General features: G+C 37.3%; 1 protein-coding gene across 6 annotated transcripts in view; it reads right to left on the bottom strand.

Moving 5' to 3' along the window:
* ZBTB46 (zinc finger and BTB domain containing 46) overlaps positions 1–19978 on the bottom strand; it is a 184076-nt gene that overhangs the window by 37570 nt on the left and 126528 nt on the right. For all 6 annotated transcript variants that reach the window (XM_043983977.1, XM_043983978.1, XM_043983974.1 and 3 more), the window contains one exon: positions 10074–10358. In XM_043983977.1, the coding sequence (XP_043839912.1) occupies positions 10074–10358 (285 nt within the window). The remainder of the gene's footprint in view (positions 1–10073; positions 10359–19978) is intronic.

Below are 19978 nucleotides of genomic sequence, written 5' to 3'. Positions count from 1 at the left end.
TTCTTCCAACCAAGCAATCTGTAAAAACTTCCCATAAATGCCATGGAGCATCTTACCAAATGCAAAAGTGTCCAAGGAGCACTGAGTTCTTGCACTTGAACTTTTACAACATTTTTGTATGCAATGGGGATGTTAATCTTAGTATCTGTGAAACCAAATATTACATCAAACCAAACTAGACAAATGTAGATATAATGATGTGGTTTTTTGTACATGAAGATGACCCTCCTGACCTATAATGACCCATGTGACAGTGAGATCTATAGTTTGAGTTGCTTTTTCAGTGGTGAGAATGCCTGTGTTCTGAGGCAGTCACACTTTTCACTCATTTTGCCAGCTCATCAATAGCACATTTTATTTTATTCTATTTTTTGTGAGGCAATGAGGGTTAAGTGACTTGTCCAGGATCACACAGTTAGTAAGTGTCAAGTGTCTGAAGCTGGATTTGAACTCAGGTCCTCCTGAATCCAGGGCCAGTGCTTTATCCACTGCTCTACCTAGCTGCCCCCCAATAACACATTTTTTTAAAAAATGACTGCTCAGGCTTTGGACACCAGTGTGTGGACACAAAAAAGCAAATGTAATCACTCTTTATGGGACTTAAACTTGTTACTTCAGTCTTACTGACACTGTGTTAATGAATGGGGCAGCAGGAAAAGCTTTGATTTTGGAATGAGCGCTCAGTTTTAAAATTCCAGTTCTGCTACTTAAAAGTTGGGTAACCCTGGGTAAATCATTCTACCTCTCTGGCAACAGTTTCCTTATGTGTAAAATGAGGGGGATGGACTGAATTATTTCTAATGTCCCTTCCAGACTAAATCTATTATCTTACACTCATAGGAAACTGGCCCAAAAGCAGCTACAAGGAATTTTGTTTTGTGGGTTAAGATTTTAATGAATTCTCCCTTGTGGTAGATGACAATTCTACTACTGACCCATCAATGCCATATACCAGGATTTTAAGGAGCAACAAATGCATTATTGAAAACACATTTTGAGATGTAAAATTATGATATTCAACAGGACTGAACAATTTATGATATATTTATAGTGTAGGCATTGTCCTGATACACAATTCTTCAGGAAGTCTTCATTAAAATGAAATGCAATAACAAAATACTTTAAAGGACACAACCCCCAATTCTACCCCCAATGATGTGAGAATTTTTTTTTCTACCCAGAACTGTGATTTTTAGGGTAGGGAATTCTTGGTGAGGAAACCCCTGTCAGTGCAAATCAGCAGCTGTTTTTCAACTTAAAATTTTAAAGAGTTGCCTAGAATCATTGAGAGATTAAATGATTTTTCTCAAAATTACACAGACTTAAAGGTCCTTCTTGATTTCAAGAGTGAGCCTCTATCTACAATTCCATGCTGATCCTGAAAATATAAATACACTAAAATTCAATAACATGTGGAAAGTAGATTTACTTAAAACATCTCCAACTTTAAATCAACATTACTTCTCTCCATAGCAATGCCTCTAAAAGCAAAATATTTAATGTTGAGCTTGAATGAGAAAAATTCTCACGATCCTTTTTCACAGTATACATCAATGAAACTGCTAACAAGTCAAGTGCATTAATAGCGAAGATGACAAAGCTTATAAATGGCAAACACCAAACTCAGCTGCACTGAGAACCAAAGAACAATGATGTATCCTGAACATATCAAATTTGTGTGGCCCAGCTATAACAACAACCATGAAAACTAGAGCCCAGCTTGATGCCACAGTTTGGAAAATGCAATAAAAACCCCAAACCAATTTCATTGTCAGTTTCTAAAAATCCTTCTCTTACAAGTATATGCACACATGAGATAAAGGGGACTGAGATGTTAGGCAAATGATCCAATATGTGCTTAGACTACTTGGAAATTAAATTTTACTGCTCACTGTTTAGCACACAAAATAGACTTGCCAACTACTATGAGAAAAGAATTATTAATGGGGAAATTCAGATCCCCTTTTTCATTACTTGCTATCACCCAGACTCACCATCCCCCTCAGGACCACAGCCAGATAGAAGCCATCCTGCTAGTTCAGTCTGGGTGGAGTATATGAATTCTTTGGATCGATTACCATATAGAGAGATATTGTCCCAAATCAAGGGGACAGTTCAGTCCTTCTGATCTGATGTAATCCACCTTTAATTATGAACCAATTAGCTTTGATTGATGTAAAATGACCTCTTCTCAAAAAGGGATGAAAACCTGGAAAAGTAGTCATGCTTTCTTTCTCTCTTTGGACCATGAGAAGTTAGGGAGCTGCTTTGTCAATCTCTTACCGGTAGAGATTGATAAATTGATAATATGCTTGCCCAGAACTGGTATCTCTTATAATTATTTTATTTATTTATTTAATTAATTTTTATGGGGCAATGAGGGTTAAGTGACTTGCCCAGGATCACACAGCTAGCAAGTGTCAAGCAAGTGTCTGAGGCTGGATTTGAACTCAGGTCCTCCTGAATCCAGGGCTGGTGCTTTATCCACTGCACCACCTAGCTGCCTCTTCTTGTAATTATTTTAAACACAATACTACTAAAACTCATTTATTGAAAGTACTAGGACAAATCCTTTTCAGAAAATAAATGGAAAACTCAAATTATAAAAATAGGAAGACCAAGACATGTTTATAAGTCCAATGAATAAAAATGAGTTAATGAGTTTTATTAGAATTGGAAGTCCAGTTTAAATAAGCAATTTGGAACTAGGCCTAGAAAGTTACCAAACTGTGCATAAACCCTTTGACCCAGGATACCCCTACAAGGCCTATACACCTAATGACATCAAAGAAAGAGGAGAGAAATCTATGGACAAAAATATTTACAGCAGCTCTTTTCATGGTATCCAGAAATTGGAGACTTGAGGAATAGCTTCCTATTGGGGAATGGCTAAATAAATTGTGGTATATGAATCTAGTGGATTCTTATTATGCCATAAGAAATTATGAAATGGACAATTTCAGAGGAAAGTGAGAAGACTTTCATGAAGTGATGAAGAGTGAGGTGAAAAGAACCAGAACAATTTATATAATAACATTACAGAATAAAGCAACTTTGAAAGATTTAGATCTCTGATCAACACACTGATAAAATGATTCCAAGAGAATGAAGATTAAACATACCACTCACCAATTAACTCAAATGCAGAAAGAGACATATATTTTCTGACATGATTAATGTGGGAATTTGTTTTGCCACACTATGTTGGTATGTACTGAAAGGATTTGTTTTTCAAGTTAAAAAATTTTTTTTCCACTGGAGGAAAGAGCTTTAATGGAAGGAACATATAAATAATTTTTGAAAAAAAAATCATAATCATAGACATTTGGTGGTGCAAGAGACTAATTCTCCCAAGCTTTTTTTTTTTAGATGAGGAAAGAACCAGTTTATATGATACTTAGTCTACATCTAATTATCTTGTAGCATTGTACTGTTTCCTTTCTCCATAAACATATAGTTTGACAACCAAACACTACGCACACAAAAGTCTGGGGTGTATGGGTGTTCAGAGAGCACTTCTGGTATGAGGGCTTCTCATCCATCTTTGGTGTCCACCTGTTATTCAACTCTCACCTGGGGCTCCAATAAGCTGTTCCATTTTCAAGCTCCAACTTAATGCCATTTTAATTGATAATGATAATTGATAATCAATACTGTTTCCATATGCTGAAAGTAAAAGTTATGCCTTTCCATTTTTCATGAATTTAGTACTGGGGCTACCTTTTATTATTGCTCTACTTTATCCTCCCTTGAAAATATTTCCAAACACTCTAAAAATAAAGATTAAAGGTGTTTTTGTTTTGTTTTGCTTTATTTTTCATGTAAAGAGTATGTCCTGGATCTGCCTGGTCAGGGTTAACAAAACTATATTTGAGATAAGGTCTTTGTTCTGGTATTGAGTATATCTTTCAAGTGAAAGTACAAAAATGCCCACTGACACATTCAAGACTTTGGTGTGTGTTTTTTAAAAAAAATAATCTCTCATTAAGGACTCATGAATCATGTAATAATTTAAATATTATTGATTGAGTCAGTCACACCCTTGGACTTAGACTTTAAAAGAGAGAAAAGAGAAGGGATTCAAAGACTAGGTTCCTGTTTGCCTGTGTATCTGTGCAGCCCCTCTCCAGAACCAGAGTCACAGCGATGACAGTGGCCAAAAGCAGATGCAGAACAATAGCAAAGTTCTAGAAAAGTGGAAGAATTCCTGAAACAAGGTTCATGTAGAGAAGAGGGTGGTCCTGGACAATGCCGAGTTGGTAGAATAAATGGAGGAGGTGAAGGGTCGATCTAGTACTACATAGAAGCTGGGGCTGAGAGCAGCAATCCAAAATCTTGTCCTCCTCTTCTACTATGAGTTATGTGGCCTATGCAGGTTGGGGGAAAGGGTTGGATTCTCTAATGATCCTGTTATTTCCCCTAATGAGAGAGCCTTAGCATGAGTATAATGCTAGATCTCTAGGGAAAGTGGGACTCACTAGAAGTAGGAAGGAATTGACTTTTTCATGATCTCAAATGCATGACCTCTTTTATTTGGGCGGGGGGGGGGGGGGGGGGGGGGAAGTGGTCAACCAGAGAGCAGTTTCTTAGGGGAAACTGAAGGTTCCAACAGAGAGGGAAGAACAATTGTCTTGACTGGTTATGGCCTTGGGTATAAGGCCTTTCTCTGTTTTGTACCACTTTTTAAAAAGCGATGTTAACTCAAACCTGTTCTATATGCTATGTATTGTTAACTGGAGTGCTTGCAAGGCCCTTTGATCTTATAAAATCTTATAAAATCCCTGAGAATATATCTGTACTATCAGTGCTTTCTGAATAAAAATCAGTTGATTCCTGTGCTCTCTAACTCTATCTTTTAGTTTTGATTATACCCTCTTTATTTAAGATGATTTGGGAAAGTATATTTTCAAAGGATAATAAGTTTAAAAAGAATGTCTCCCCCCAAATGTTATAAATCATTACAAGCAGTAGTCCCTGATTTACAAATAAATTAGACATAAATAAATAGCTGCCTTTGGTCAGTCTCTCTCTGTCCCTCTCACTGACACACACACATTTCTGAGAACTGTTATGAAGAAAAAACTCGGATATTTGACAGAATTTATGGGTACATAAGTAGAGAATGAGAAGAAATTATAAAAAGAACTAAGAGGGACTGATCATAAAGGCCAACTCAGGCAGAATTGTACTGAATATTTGTGTGGCTCCCTTACCTCCAACTGTTTCACTCATTATACTGCCTGATTTTTTTCTATTTCATTTTGTTATATTCCTGAAATTCTATTAATTAAATATACATTTGGGTTAATATTCATCTTGGAAAATGCAAATAACTCTGGAAATTGATAGGGCTATTAGTCATTTATACATGTGTAGTAATTTTATCAGATTTCTTTCTTTAAGATACTGAGGTGAAATTAGTTATTAGAGAGATTGGAAAATTTTGGGGAAAAGAAACCTAATAATTTTGGAGGACGTTGCATTTTTGAGGATAAAACAGGTGTCAGCAGGTACTGCTTTGAGCAATATATGGGAAATGGGTATCATGGGAAGAGGGTGCTAGGTAAAAGAAGAGGGTCATATAAAAAAGTAGGTGAGCTGAAGCCAAAGACAAAGTTTATCTAAGACCTCAGATCAAAAAAAGGTAAAGAAAATCTCTTTTTCAGATAATCAGGGAAATTACATTTTGCTAAAAAGGTACCAAAGACAACAAAGTAATATCAAAAATTTTAGGGGCAGCTAGGTGGTGCAGTAGATAGAGCACCAGCCCTGGAGTCAGGAGTACCTGAGTTCAAATCTGGCCTCAGACACTTAACACTTACTAGCTGTGTGACCCTGGGCAAGTCACTTAACCCCAATTGCCTCACCAAAAAAAAAAAAATTATAGCAAGTTTCTCTGACAAAGGTATCATTTCTCAAATATTAGGGAACTGAGTCAAATTATAAAAATATGAACCATTTTCCAAGTGATAAATGGTCAAAGGATATGAATAGGCAGTTTTCAGAAGAAGAGATCAAAGCTATCTAGAGTAATATTAAAATGCTTTTCTAAAATGCAAATTAAAACAAATCTGAAGTACCACTTCACACCTATCAGAAATGACAAATACTAGAGGGGATGAGGAGGAAAAGGGTACACGAACGAACTGTTGGTGGAATTGTGAATTGGTCTAATTTTTTTCTAGAGAACAATTTGGAAGTAGGCCCAAAGGGCTATAAAACTGTGCATACCCTTTGACCCAGCAATACCACTATTAGATCTGTCCCCCAAATAAATCAAAGAAAAGGGAAATGGTTTTTTAAAATTTATTTATCTGGTCATTCATACATTCATTTAATTAGAGCAACCCTTTCTTTGTGTGGTAGCAAAGAATTGGAAATTAAGGGGATGCTCATCAACTGAGGAATGGTTAAACAAGTTGTGGCACATGATTGTGATGGAATACTATTGTACTAAAAGAAATGAAGAGGGGAATGGTTTCAGAAATATATGGAAAGACCTATATAAATTGATGCAAAGTGTAGTGGGCAAAACCAGTATCTCATTGTACACAGTAATAGCAATATTATAATGATCAACTATGAAGGACTTAGCTATTCTGATCAATACAATGATGTAAAACAATTCTGAAGGACTCATGATGAAAAAATGATATCAGTCTTTAGAGTGACAACTGATGAACTCTGAGTACAAACTGAAATATAATTTTAAAAATTTCTTTGTTTTTCTCACTTTATGATACGGCAAATGTGAAAATGTTTTACATGATTTCACATGTATAAATTGATAAATTGCTTGCCTTCTAAGTGGGTGGAAGAGAGGTGGAAGAGAATTTGGGACTCAAAATTTTTTTAAGTATTAAAATTTTAAGTATTAATTTTTTTTTTTGCGGGGCAATGGGGGCTAAGTGACTTGCCCAGGGCCACACAGCTAGTAAGTGTTAAGTGTCTGAGGCCGGATTTGAACTCAGGTCCTCCTGAATCCAGGGCTAGTGCTTTATCCACTGTGCCACCTAGCTGCCCCTTAAGTATTAAATTTTAAGAAAAGAAAACCCCCTCTTCTTTTTTCTTCTCTGCTAAAACAGTTCTCTGATCTGTGGATCCAAAATTTAGGATAATACTCTTAGTATCAAAGATTATATTAAGGGTCAAACAGATTTTCACAGGTTAGCCTGAGTTATAACTGCTAATTATATAACATGGTTCCATGGAACTATACATTCTAAGTCCCAAACTTTTAGAAAACTTCCTGATCATTAATTTGAGACCCTTGTGCTTTAATTAAGTCAATCAAATAAAAGAAATCTATCCATACACTTCAGCTCTCCAAAGGATGAAGAAGGCAGAATTCATCAGTATTTTTGAATGCACATCTTCAAAGCCCTGTACTAAGCACAATGGAGGACATACAAAGAAAACTTCTTAAGAAGCTCAAAATCTATTGAGGAAAATAGAAACCAAAAAAATACATACGTGAAAGGCTTAAGAACATTTAAAACATACAAATGAGTCTAAAAGACCATAATGTAAACTATAGTCTTAAATCAAATGCCACTGAGTTTTCAAATCAAATGAGATTAAAAAATTGTAGAGAAATCACAATGAAGATAAAGTGATTTTCACTACGTGAAAAAGTGATTTGTTTGGTGGGATTAACTAGAAAAACCTATGGTGATCAAGGTCATTTGACTTCATTTCAGGAAACTCTCATACTATTTAATCTCCCTGTCATTCTCCAACATCTCTCATCTTTACTGGCCAAACAAACCAAAAAAACCTCCAAAAACAAGCCCCACAAATGCTTTCCAATTCATAGGATCTTAGTGTTGAAAGGGATTTAGAAGTTATCTAGTCCAAACCATGCCTGTTTATGAATCTCCTCTGTAACTCTTTCCAGCTTTTGTATGTAGACCTCCAGTGAGAGGGAAGCCACCATTGTCTGAGATAGCCCATTCCACTTCAGTTAAGTTTTTGCTTATGTCAAGCCTAAAATGGCTCTATTTGTAAGATTCCTAGTTCCCACCATTTTAGGGATTCCAGATGCTTGGAATATTTTCCATCTACCTTCTTGATCATTGCTAATACCCCAGATCCTTTAAAATCCAAACACTGATGATAACAAACATATTGCAGAAAACGATGATAAAATACACTAGGAAGGAAAATATGTACTATGACTTCCCAATTTTTTATTCAAGGGAATTACAATTTTCTTTAATATCTCCAAACAAAAGGTCAAATGAATAAGCCTTTAGTCTTATTTAAAACAAAGTTGGAAAGAAATTTAAAATACTACAGTCCTATTAGTGAAAATTAAAACAGATACATTATCAGAATCCTCAGGGTAAAAATGATTGGTAACAGGGGCAGCTAGATGGTGAAGGGGCAGCTAGATGGCGCAGTGGATAGAGCACCGGCCCTGGAGTCAGGAGTACCTGAGTTCAAATCCGGCCTCAGACACTTAACACTTACTAGCTGTGTGACCCTGGGCAAGTCACTTAACCCCAATTGCCTCACTAAAAAAAAAAAAAATGATTGGTAACCTTTTTTTCACCTCCATTATTCCCAAATGTCATAATATTCTATTCATAAAATGAAGTTAGAAAGTTACCCTTATTTTGTAACTTATAGAGAGATGCCCAAGACTTCAGGTATTCGCCTCTTTCTTATATTCTGAACAGATGCAAGCTTATCAGATACACTTAAGATGAACCAGGTGGTCTTTACAAATCAAACAATAACATTCTGCTCTCTTACTTTCTTTAACACTGAGCACATTTAATCAGTCTTCTTTTCCCATCTAATAAACAATAAGACACATTAATAAACTTGATTCTCTCTCATACCCCTGCTTGCCATGTAACAACTTAACACCCATCACCCAAATGTGAAAAGGCATACAAGGCAGTGATGATTTTTTGTGTGCAATGCCATTTTAAAAAGTTGCTTTAGATATGATGCCATAAAAAAACCTTTAAAGAAATCTTACATTGGAGAAAGTACAGACTGAACAAGATTATTCAGAGGCAGCTGTGTCATTCTACCAATGGAATGCTTTAAGAACATCACAACAAGGAAGGAATTAGTTACTCAAAAGTGAGTGAAGTCTTGTGAAAGAAAGTGTGATATAGTCCAATGACCATAATCTAAATGGTCTTAACTTGAATCTCTCAACAAGAGGAGAGTATCTGCTTTAAAATATGCAAGTCACTAGACAGAAAGAAAACCATAGAATCAATTTCCTTTTAGTATCATTGTTACTCAATAAATTAAAGTAATATTGCCCTTAATTCTCATAATTTCTCAGAGTATTTATTAATTCTTCCATACATCCAAAATTCAATTTAACACATTTAAGTCAAGCCAACTCAAAAAAAAAACTCTTACATAATTAATTTGTAATCAGTATTCTCTGTCAAAATAAAAGTAGATATAAATACTTAGCATTTCTATATTGGTTCTATTTAAAAACTACTTTTCAATCATACTCTTTCACCCTGCAGTAGAATCAGAAGAATTTGGCAGCAGCAGAGAGCCAGCAGAGGGAGCACAAAACCTTTTAGAATTTATATTCTATCTATATGGTTTCTCTAAACTTCCTAAAATGCTAAAGTTTTCCAAGGTAGTTTGTTACATTTTTATGTCTAAAAAATTTTTGGATAAAGTGTGATGGGTGCCTTTAAACCTATGTTTGAAATATTTTAAATATTACTAAATTTCAAAATAATTAGTCTAGAGTAATTAACATCCTTCTTGGCAATGATTAGAGAATGGAATATCAGCTAAACTCTCTCCTTAAAAAAATTAAGATATAGTTTTTTCCATTAGTTTTCAACACATAAGCTTTCTCCTATGATATATTTTTTTAAACCCAACATCTAAACATATAGAACAATTAACTACTTAATATTGACTTTAGAAAGAACACAAGAGTGTTCACTCTGAAACAGCATAATGAATTTAATAAATATGATATGGCTTAAATTACTGCCTTATCTCCCATGAGACTTTCAATATAGCTTTTGAAAACAAAACCAAAGGAGAATAGGAAAAAAAAATATATATAAACTTACGAGATAATGAATGTGTGCCTTTGGGTAAGTATTCAAACAGCAGAGAGCTATCATCTCCTAGCATATCTGCTTTGAGAGACAGCAAGCTGTTCTTACTCATGAGAGCCGCCCGTAAATTAGCAACAGCTGTAGCCTGGTGCAGTGCATCTTCTTTCTCTGGGGTGAGGGGCTGAGACAGGTAGCTAGCTTCTCCTCCAAGGAGGGCCTCATCAGCATTTGCATAGAGGTCAGCTCTCTCCCCCCGGCTATCAGAGCTGCTGGGTTCTGTCACTGTCAAATCAGCATCTGTGAGATTAAAAACACTATTAGAAAACAGATTTTTAAAAACTATAAGAGAAATGAGAAATTTAAGATCAAAGATAATTCTCTTTGTTGCCAGGGTAAGAGTGTCTTACCAAACTATGGTTTGGATGCATGACTTAGTAACCAATTTAATTGTATCTTATTAGGTATATTTGAGGCCATTAAAAAATTCTAAATTGCCAAGAATCTGAAATTAAATCAAATCAAGCTTTCTGGTTTAATAGTAGAAAGTAGGACATAAGTGGCATCCTACCCTATGCCTGCTGACTGAAGATCACAAGATTTCTACATGCTACTGCAAAAACTAAAAGCATCAAGGAATGAGAGAGGAGGCTACATTTAGAACAATAGGATAAAGAATGAGGCAGGTGTCCATGAGCAGACATGGACTTGACTGGCTTGAATACTGTGAAACACGGCTATGCTTCTGTTTCTTCATCTATAAAAGATGAAGACATTGCCAAGACTTATGGATAGAAAAATGAGACGGCTGCCAGGAACTAGAGAGACAAGTGAGGTTAGGATCAGGGAGGGGTTCTTAACCTTTTATGTGTCATGGTCCCTTTGACAGTCTGGTGAAGTCTATGGATCCCCAGCCCCTTTCTCAGAATAAAGTTTTAAAATGCATAAAACAAAATACATAGGATTACAACAGAAACAAATTTATATTGAAATAAAGATGATATAATCCCCCCCACACACCCATTAAAATCTATATCCACAGATACCTCAGGTGTTTATGGATTGTGGAAATTTATCTTGATTTGGGGACCCTACCTTTGGGCTGAGATTAGAAAGCCTTGGGCTCTCAAGGTTTTTTTTCTGTGTGAAGGGCTGGTCCCCCTCCCCCTCCGCTTCAGCTGAGCAAAAAAAAGCCCCGTGGGCTGTACAAGATGCCAGGTCAGACAGCTGTGGGGAAAAGCCCCAGCTCCCTCCGCCCTGAGAGAATCTACTGCAGAGATCCTGGGCTTGTTCAGGTCGGGCTCTGGCATAGCCTGTGCCGAGGTCCCAGGCGCGCAGCAGGGGGCATGGGTCCCTGGAGCCCTGGGTATGGTACGCAGGAGACACTTGAGCATCCCCTCCCCCCAGCCCCAGCGCTAGGGCGCCAGCGGATTAGCTTGGTGCGTGGGGGGGGGTGCAAAAAGCCCCGAGGTTTGAGTGGAGAGAAGGAAGATATATAAACTGGAGAGTTAGATAGTGAGGGGGCAAGGGCTCAGACAAGATTAAGGAGGACTCTGGAGACTAGAGACCCTGAGACAAACGAACAGAGAAGGATGCAGGAGAAGGCTAAAGGACTAGAGCAAGAGGCAGATGTATGGAGCTTGGGAGAGGCCAGAAGATTAAGAGAACAAAAGGATACTGGAGCACTAGGAGTAGGGAAGGAGAGGTTGGTGAGAGAGAAACACAGGGGTTCAGCAGTGGTAATACAGAGAGGAAAGTTAGGCGGGGGGGGGGGGGGGGGGGGGGGGGGGGGGGGGGGGGGCGACAAAGTGAAAGTGGCTTGGAGTTAGAAGAAAGGAGCTGAGCAGTGAAAGTGGAATATACCCTAAGGCAAGAGGCAGCAAGGGCCCTTATTGTATTAAAAGCAGACAGGTTGTATAACTTGCATTTCTTAATCCTTATCTCTTACATTTATTTTTATAAATAAACTCTGCTTTGGTTATTTGTTTGGGAGGATTCTTAATCTTTTGCTTATCAATTTGGGAGCAGTGTGGAGAAATTTTTAAACGGCCCATATTAAGTTAATAGCAGTCAGATAGCTAGTTAGTCAAAAGTCCCAGATTAAGTACCCCAGTTTCTTAGAAATGGGCAACCAGTTCAATAAATTTACTGTGTGGTTTTGACTATAATGTATTTTAATGATGTTAATGCAAAATGATGTTGGTCAGGACAACTTTGCACAAGGACAGTCCATGTGAGAAAAGAAAGTAATTTTTAGTAGAGTGCTTTTTTGCACACTACAAAAAAGTTAGTATCCAGAGAAGAGTGACACAAAGAAGGCTGATAAGGGAAGACATGAAAAATAATGAGTCAAAGTATTTGGATAACTTTTAGAAGAAAGCTAGTCTGAAGAATTCCAGTTTCAACATGAATAAGTTTCAAAAAGATTGGAGAGTAAGAATAGAGGGAGCCTGCTGACAAGAAAGAAATAGTAATGGCAATTAAAAGCACAGAGTATTGCTTCTTTGGGGACATCCAAGAATGAGAGATGCCTGCTGGAAAGAAAGGAATAAAGAAAATAAATTGAAAATATCATGAAGAACAAGAACAAGAGAGAATGCACAGGAAGCTCTCTGCACCTTGCAAGAAAGGTACTAGAAAGTTTGTTAGTTTTTCAGATTACATTCTTTCTTTAATTTAGGACCTTTATTAAATGAGAGTCCTGATTTCTGTCTTATACTACTAATATATATCCCCCAAATTCCTTTTTGTTTATAGTCCTATATCATTCAAAAGATATTAAACCTCAGTGTCATAGCTAATTGTTTTGTGCAATAAGTTTCCATTTGATTCCTTATAATAGGGATTCTGGACTAACACTTGGCATAAATAAGTTCCTACATGCCATCCACCAGTATCAATTGTTCCAACTCAAAGAATAATACTAGCCACAACAAGATATTCAGCAAGACATACCAAAAATATTCCAGCTTTAACAATGAGAGAGACTTCTGTTCTTTGTAATACAATGTAATTCAAATGACTTATTACTATGTCATATTTATATAGTACTTTATGATTTTCAAAGTGCTTTCATACCTATTACTTAATTTAACCCTACTATAGCTATTTATACCAGAATCCTGTTCATATTTTAAAAGCCTGCTATTTCTAAATATAAAAAAACTTAAATAGCATAAGAAAATGTTGGTAAACTAACTTCTGGACAAAAGAGCCAACAAGTTATAAAGTATAGTAGATAAAGAGCTGGTCTTGGAGCCAGGAAGATCTTAATTCAAACCCAACTTCTGACATATATACTGGATATATAACCCTTGGCAAGTCATGTATCTTCTCCTTTCTCTATGCAACTCTGGCTATAAGGTGCATATAAAGTACTGACTTTCATTGGTGGAGAGTGCTCCCTTATCCTGAAATTCCCTTTCCAAGTCAGTTAATAAGAATTTTAAAAATAAAATATTTTACTTGTTTTTATCAGCCAAGATCTGTCTTGTGTCCCTCCCCCCTCACTCTGGCCAATCAAGAACAGGAGAAAAACAAAGCCCATAACAAACATCAAAACAAATCAAACAAATTTACACATTATTCATGTCCAAAAAATTATTTATTATGCATTCTGAGTCTACCTTTCTATCAGAGTCCACCTTTATCAGTACAATAGCAAATGAAGGCTAAACCCTCTACTTGAACAAGTGATCCCATTCATCCTATCTCCTCCAACCAATTGCCCCCCTTCAGTCATCCCTAATCTATCACTTATTTTCCACACTCTATTGGCTCCTTCCCTACTGCCTACAAACATGCCTATGACTCCCCGATCCTGAAAAAACTCTCATTTGATACTTTGATCTCTACTATCTATCATTCTATATCTCTTCTGCCCTTTGGGGCCAAAATCCTTGAAAAGGCCATCTGCAATAGGTGCCTCCACTTTCTCAAGCCCTTGCAATCTGTCATCTAACCTCAACATTCCAGCAAAACTGCTCTCTCCAAAGTTACTACTAATGATCTCTTTATTGTCAAATCCAATGGCTCCCACCCTATTCTTGTTTTCTTTGACTTCTCTGTAGCCTTTGACATTGCTGATCATCCTCTTTTCCCTGATACTCTCTCCTGGTCCTCCTCCTACCTATCAGACTATTTCAGAATAGTGTTCTAAAATGCATACAATAAAATACCCAGGATCATAAATTGAATAATATTGAAATACAGTTGTTAATACATCAAAACAAACAAATAAGTTAATGACCACTCCATTTCTCGACTCAGGGCATTTTCTCTGGCTGTTCCACATGCCCTAGAATGTGCTCCTTCCTCAACTCCACCTACTATCTTCCCTGACTTCCTTTAAGTCCCAACTAAAATCCTTCAACAGGAAGCCTTCTCCAAACCTTCTTAATTCTACTGCCTTCCCTCTTTTAATCATTTCCTATTTGTCCTACAAATAGCTTGTTTACTTATTGTCTCCCCTATTAGATTGTGAACTCCTTGAGGGCAGGGACTGTCTTTTTCCTTTTTCTAGCACAGTGCCTGGATAAGGCACTCAATAAGTGTATGTTGATTGACTTACTGATATTATATTTATATACAATAACTTGTTCATCTATTCCTCAATTTATGAGTACCTTCTCAGGGTCCCATTCTTTGCACCTCAAAAATAGCCTATAAATATTTTTGTATATCTTTTTTTTTTTTTTTTGGTGAGGCAATTGGGGTTAAGTGACTTGCCCAGGGTCACACAGCTAATAAGTGTCAAGTGTCTGAGGTCGGATTTGAACTCAGGTCCTCCTGAATCCAGGGCCGGTGCCCTATCCACTGCACCACATAGCTGCCCCCAATTTTTGTATATTCTTAAAGTTTATTTTTGCTTAAGACTAATCCCTCCTTTAATTTAATCCTTCCCTCTAATTCTCTCTCCCCGCTTCTCTCTTCTCCCTTTCCCCCCTTGAAATTTACCTGTTGAGTATTTCTGTATTTAACTGTCAATAAGCATTTATTTTTTTTCTTAATAGTATTTTATTTGTTTCCAGTTACACATAAGGATAGTTTTCAACATTCAGTTGTTTTTTTTTTTCTTAGTGAGGCAATTGGGGTTAAGTGACTTGCCCAGGGTCACACAGCTAGTAAGTGTCAAGTGTCTGAGGCCGGATTTGAACTCAGGTACTCCTGACTCCAGGGCCGGTGCTCTATCCACTGCGCCACCTAGCTGCCCCAACATTCAGTTTTTAATAAGATTTTGAGTTCCAAATTTTTCTCCCTCCCTCCTTTTCCCCTTCCCCTACCCAAGACAGCAAATAATCTGATATAGGTTCTATATGTATAATTACATTAAATATATTTGCACATTAGTCATGTTGTGAAAGAATCAGAACAAAAGGGGAAAACCTCAAAAAAGGAAAACAAAAAACAAAAGAAAAAGTAAAATAACACGGTTCAGTCTGCATTCAGATTCCACAGTTCTTTTTCTGGATGTGGAGAGCATTTCCTTTGGAAATGTCTTGGATCATTGTTTTGCTGAGAAAAGCAAAGTCTATCACAGTTGATCATCACACAATGTTGTTGATACTGTGTACAATGTTCTCCTGGTTCTGCTCACTTCACAGTATCAGTTCAAGTAAGTCTTTCCAGGTTTTTCTGAAATCTGCCTGCTCATCATTGCTTATAGAGCAATAGTATTTCATTACATTCATATACCACAACTTTCAACAAGCATTTACTAAGCATCCAGTATGTGCCAGTTCCTTTGCTAAGTCCAAAGGGTACAACAAAAGATAAAACAAAACAAAACAAAACATCAGTCCCTGCTCTCAAGGAGCTTACAATCAAATGAGATAACATGGAAACAATTGTATGCAAACAAGCTATATACAGAATAAATTGAACATAAGAAACAGAAGGAAAGCACTAGTACTAAAAGAGATCAGGAAAGGGTTCTTGTTTGGAAGTAAGATTTTAGCTAGGATTTGAAGGAAGTCAGGAAGATAGAAATGAGAGGGAAGAGAATTCTAGGTGTAGTGGACAGCCAGTGAAAATGCCTGGAGTCAGGAGATGGGGTGTCTTTTCTGAGGAACAGCAAGGAAGCCACAGTCACTGGATCAAAGAGTAAGAGATAAGAATACACCTTTGAAAGTAAGAGTAAGGTGTAAAAATATACCAATAAAGTAACAGGTCCAGTCCCTATCCTTAACTGCTAGAAAAAATATTTATTGAGCAAAGCTGAGATCTACTGGAAGATTCAGCATAAGTGTTAAGTAATATAAATGTAAGCAATATAAATTTTTAGCTTGGAAACCAAGTTGTTCTATTTAATATGTCACACACAAATCATATAAAATCTTTAATTCCTTGCCAAAGCTCCTTGGCTCTGAATACTCTCCTAACATTTTGGTAAACCTGGCAGACCAAATTTCCCAATACTTTCAATTTACATTTTTCTTTGAGTTCCTTTTTGTTCATGTGAACCAAATTCTAGCAATCATTTTAATAAAGAACTTTACGAAAGGAACATGGAAAAGTACCTCAGGATTCAATCTCTCTGGAACTAGTCTGAGGGGATCAATAACATTGAGACTAGAACATATCAATAGGTTTGGGGTTTTTTCAAAAGCAAGATGTCAAACATTGGTCCTACGAAATCCTAACTCAATGGCAAGATTAACACGAGGCTTTCATTAAAAGTACAAATGTCAATGTCTTTTACTGTACCAGCAGTAGGAAGTGTTAATTTCTAAGTTATAAGAAAAATATAAGGGTCAGCAAGTAGACCCTTCCCTGGTCTAGTGGGGAGGTCCTGTACATACCACCTCAAAAGCTTCTCTTAGAGACAGTTAAATATCTAACTGGGGCCTGGAGTCAGGAAGACAAGTTCAAATGTGGACTTAGACACTTATTGGCTGTGTGACTCTGGGCAAGTCACTCTCTGCCTCAGCTTACTCAATGGTAAAATAGGGATAATAATAGCCCCTACCCCCCAAGCTTGTTGTGCAAAGCCTTTTACACAGTGTCAAGCACACAGTAGGCCCTTAATCAAAGCTTATTCCCTTCCTTCATTCCCCTCCTCTCTACTCATCCCACAACCTCCTTAGTCCAAGTTCTTATCACTTTTTTTTTTTTAATTTTGCTGGGCAATGAGGGTTAAGTGACTTGCCCAGGGTCACACAGCTAGTAAGTGTCAAGTGTCTGAGGTCAGATTTGAACTAAGGTCCTCCTGAATCCAAGGCCAGTGCTTTATCCACTGCACCACCTAGCTGCCCCTTATCACTTCTCACCTGGACTATGGTATCTGGTATCTTTTTTCTTAATCCAAAATGGATCCTGTGCTCAAGAAGCTTCAGTAGCATTTCACTGCCATTAGTATAAACTATAGACTCCCCTGTTTGGCATGTGAAACGCTCCATGATCCGGCTCTAGCCCCTATTTCTGGGCAGATTTCACACCCTTTGCTCCCCCTCACAGGATCTACACCCGGGCCAAACTGGCCTCTGTGCTGTTTCCGGTCTGTGGCATTCCACCTTCTTCCTCCTTTGCAAAGGCATCTGGAATGCTCACCCTCCTCTGCTGCTTTGGACTCCCGAGCACCATTCAAAGCTCAGTTCAGATGCTGCTGCCTTCTTTATAGCCCCAGAGTTTGGGAAAAGAGAAGGTACTTAATGAATGCCTACTTCCTGATGTAGGGTCAAATTTTAGTCCCATTTCTGATTCACTATGGTATCTATGAAGGTTATTAGCTTATGGTTTCTTCGTTTGTAAAATCAATGAAAAAGTGTTTTTAAAATACTTGTTATTAAAGTCTTTATTGTAAGCACTGTGCCAGGCAGTGTTAACCCCTGGGAATATAAATTCGAAAGTGAGACAGTTCTCATGCTCAAGGAGCTTACACTCTAATAGGAGACAACACATATTGGGGGGTGGGGGGACAGTTAGGTGGCACAGTGGATAGAGCACCAGTCCTGGATTCAGGAGGATTTGAGTTCAAATCCAGCCTCAGACACTTGACACTTACTAGCTGTGTGACCCTGGGCAAGTCACTTAACCCTCATTGCCAAGAAGAAGAAGAAAGAAGAAGAAAAGGAGAAGGAAGAAGAAGAAAGAAGAAGAAAAGGAGAAGGAAGAAGAAGAAGGAAGAAGGGCATGGGAATCATGGGGAGGAGTCACAAAGACAGGAATGAATCAGCTTATGCAACTTTACCTCACAGGGTTATGGCGAGTAAAGATTAATGAGGCTATACATGAAAGCAATTTATAACTCTAAAGTGCTACATCAATGTATTATTTTTTTAAATTATAAAGTATTTTATTTTTTCCTGTTACATGTAAAGATAGTTCTCAACTTTTGTTTATACAGGCTTTCCAATTTCAGATTTTTCTCCCTCCCTCCCCCTTCCCCTAGACAGCAGGTAACATTAATCCTATTTCTGCATTAGTCCAGTTATAAGAGAAGAATCAGAGCAAAGATGAAAATCCTCAAAATAGAAAAAACATCAGCACCAAAAACAAAAGAAATAGTATGGTTCATTCAGCATCTATACTCCACAGTTTTGTTTTTTTCTTGGATTTGGAGATCCTCTTCTATCATGAGTTCCCTGGAACTCTTCTGTACCATTGCATTGGTGAGAAGAATATAGTCCAACACAGTAGATCAACACTCAATGTTGATGATACTGTGTACAATGTTCTTCTGGTTCTGCTCATCTCACTCATCAGCCCACGCAAGACCCTCCAGGTTTCTCTGAACTCTTCCTGCTCATCGTTTCTTACAGCACAATAGTATTCCTCAATGTATTATTATTAAGGACCTCACAAAAATTGCATAAGGATACAAAATATGACCAACTATCAAGGTTACAGAGGTTGATTAGGTGGCAGAGCGGAGGTACAAACTTAGATGCTGACTCCAAACCTGGTGCTCTTTCCTCTGTAAGAGAGGTAGAGTTGAGGAAGCCCTGGATGTAGACTCAGCCCATTTAGGGGGTGTAACCCTGGGCAGGGGACATATTTTCTGAGTTTTATTTTCTTTGTAAAATGGGAGTAATTAAATTGCCACTAACTTCCTCACAGGGTTGTTATGAGGCTCACATATATGAGAAAGAACTTTGCCATGATAAAATGCTATATAAATGAAGCTATTATTATTACTGTTGTTTGTTAAGCACAGAACTTTTAAAATCATATATCTACCTCATGATACCTTCAAAGCAAATAATTTCATTATTTCAGTAATTCTAATCTGATGGCAATATGTAATGATTATTTTAGCTTGTAAAGGTAAATCACGAGAATTAAAGGGCTAAATTAAAAATATATCTTCAAGGAAAGCCAGAATTTTTTAAAAGGTCCTACAATGAAAATAAGTAACTTTCAAGGTAAAAGGAAACAACTGAATGATCCATATTTAGTTATCTAATTGGTTATATAAGGGCCAAATTTAGTAATGATAAGACTTAATTGGGTACCTCACCTTAATATTGAAGTAAGAAAAGAAACAGCCTCTTTCAAAAACAACACAGGTTTATTAATGGGAATAAGTTTAAAACAATATCTGAATCACACAAGTGAGATTAATAGGACTAGAAACAATGTATAAACCTCTGGGATAAAAAGAAAAACCCAGGCACCCGAACCTGCCTCCAGCTCAGCTAGCTCAAAAAAACTAGTTCTGCTTGAAAAACAAAAACTCACTCACCTCTTCTGTTTTGGTCCGAAGGTCAAAACCCTGCAGCTCCTCTAAAATGTCTACCTTTCTTCCCTGCTTACCTCAGAGTCCTCCCTAACTCACTTTTTCTTCTAACCCTTCTAACACCAACCCCCAACTGCCTTTTAACTGTATCTTAACTGGCTCTCTCACTGTAAGGGCAGGGGCTGTTCTCGGCCCTGCTGAGTCTCCCATTGGCTCAGCACACCCACATGGCTTTTCCCCATTA

This window comes from Dromiciops gliroides, chromosome 2, assembly GCF_019393635.1.
Source record: "Dromiciops gliroides isolate mDroGli1 chromosome 2, mDroGli1.pri, whole genome shotgun sequence".
Classification (NCBI taxonomy): domain Eukaryota; kingdom Metazoa; phylum Chordata; class Mammalia; order Microbiotheria; family Microbiotheriidae; genus Dromiciops; species Dromiciops gliroides.
This window is presented reverse-complemented; position numbering and strand designations above follow the sequence as displayed.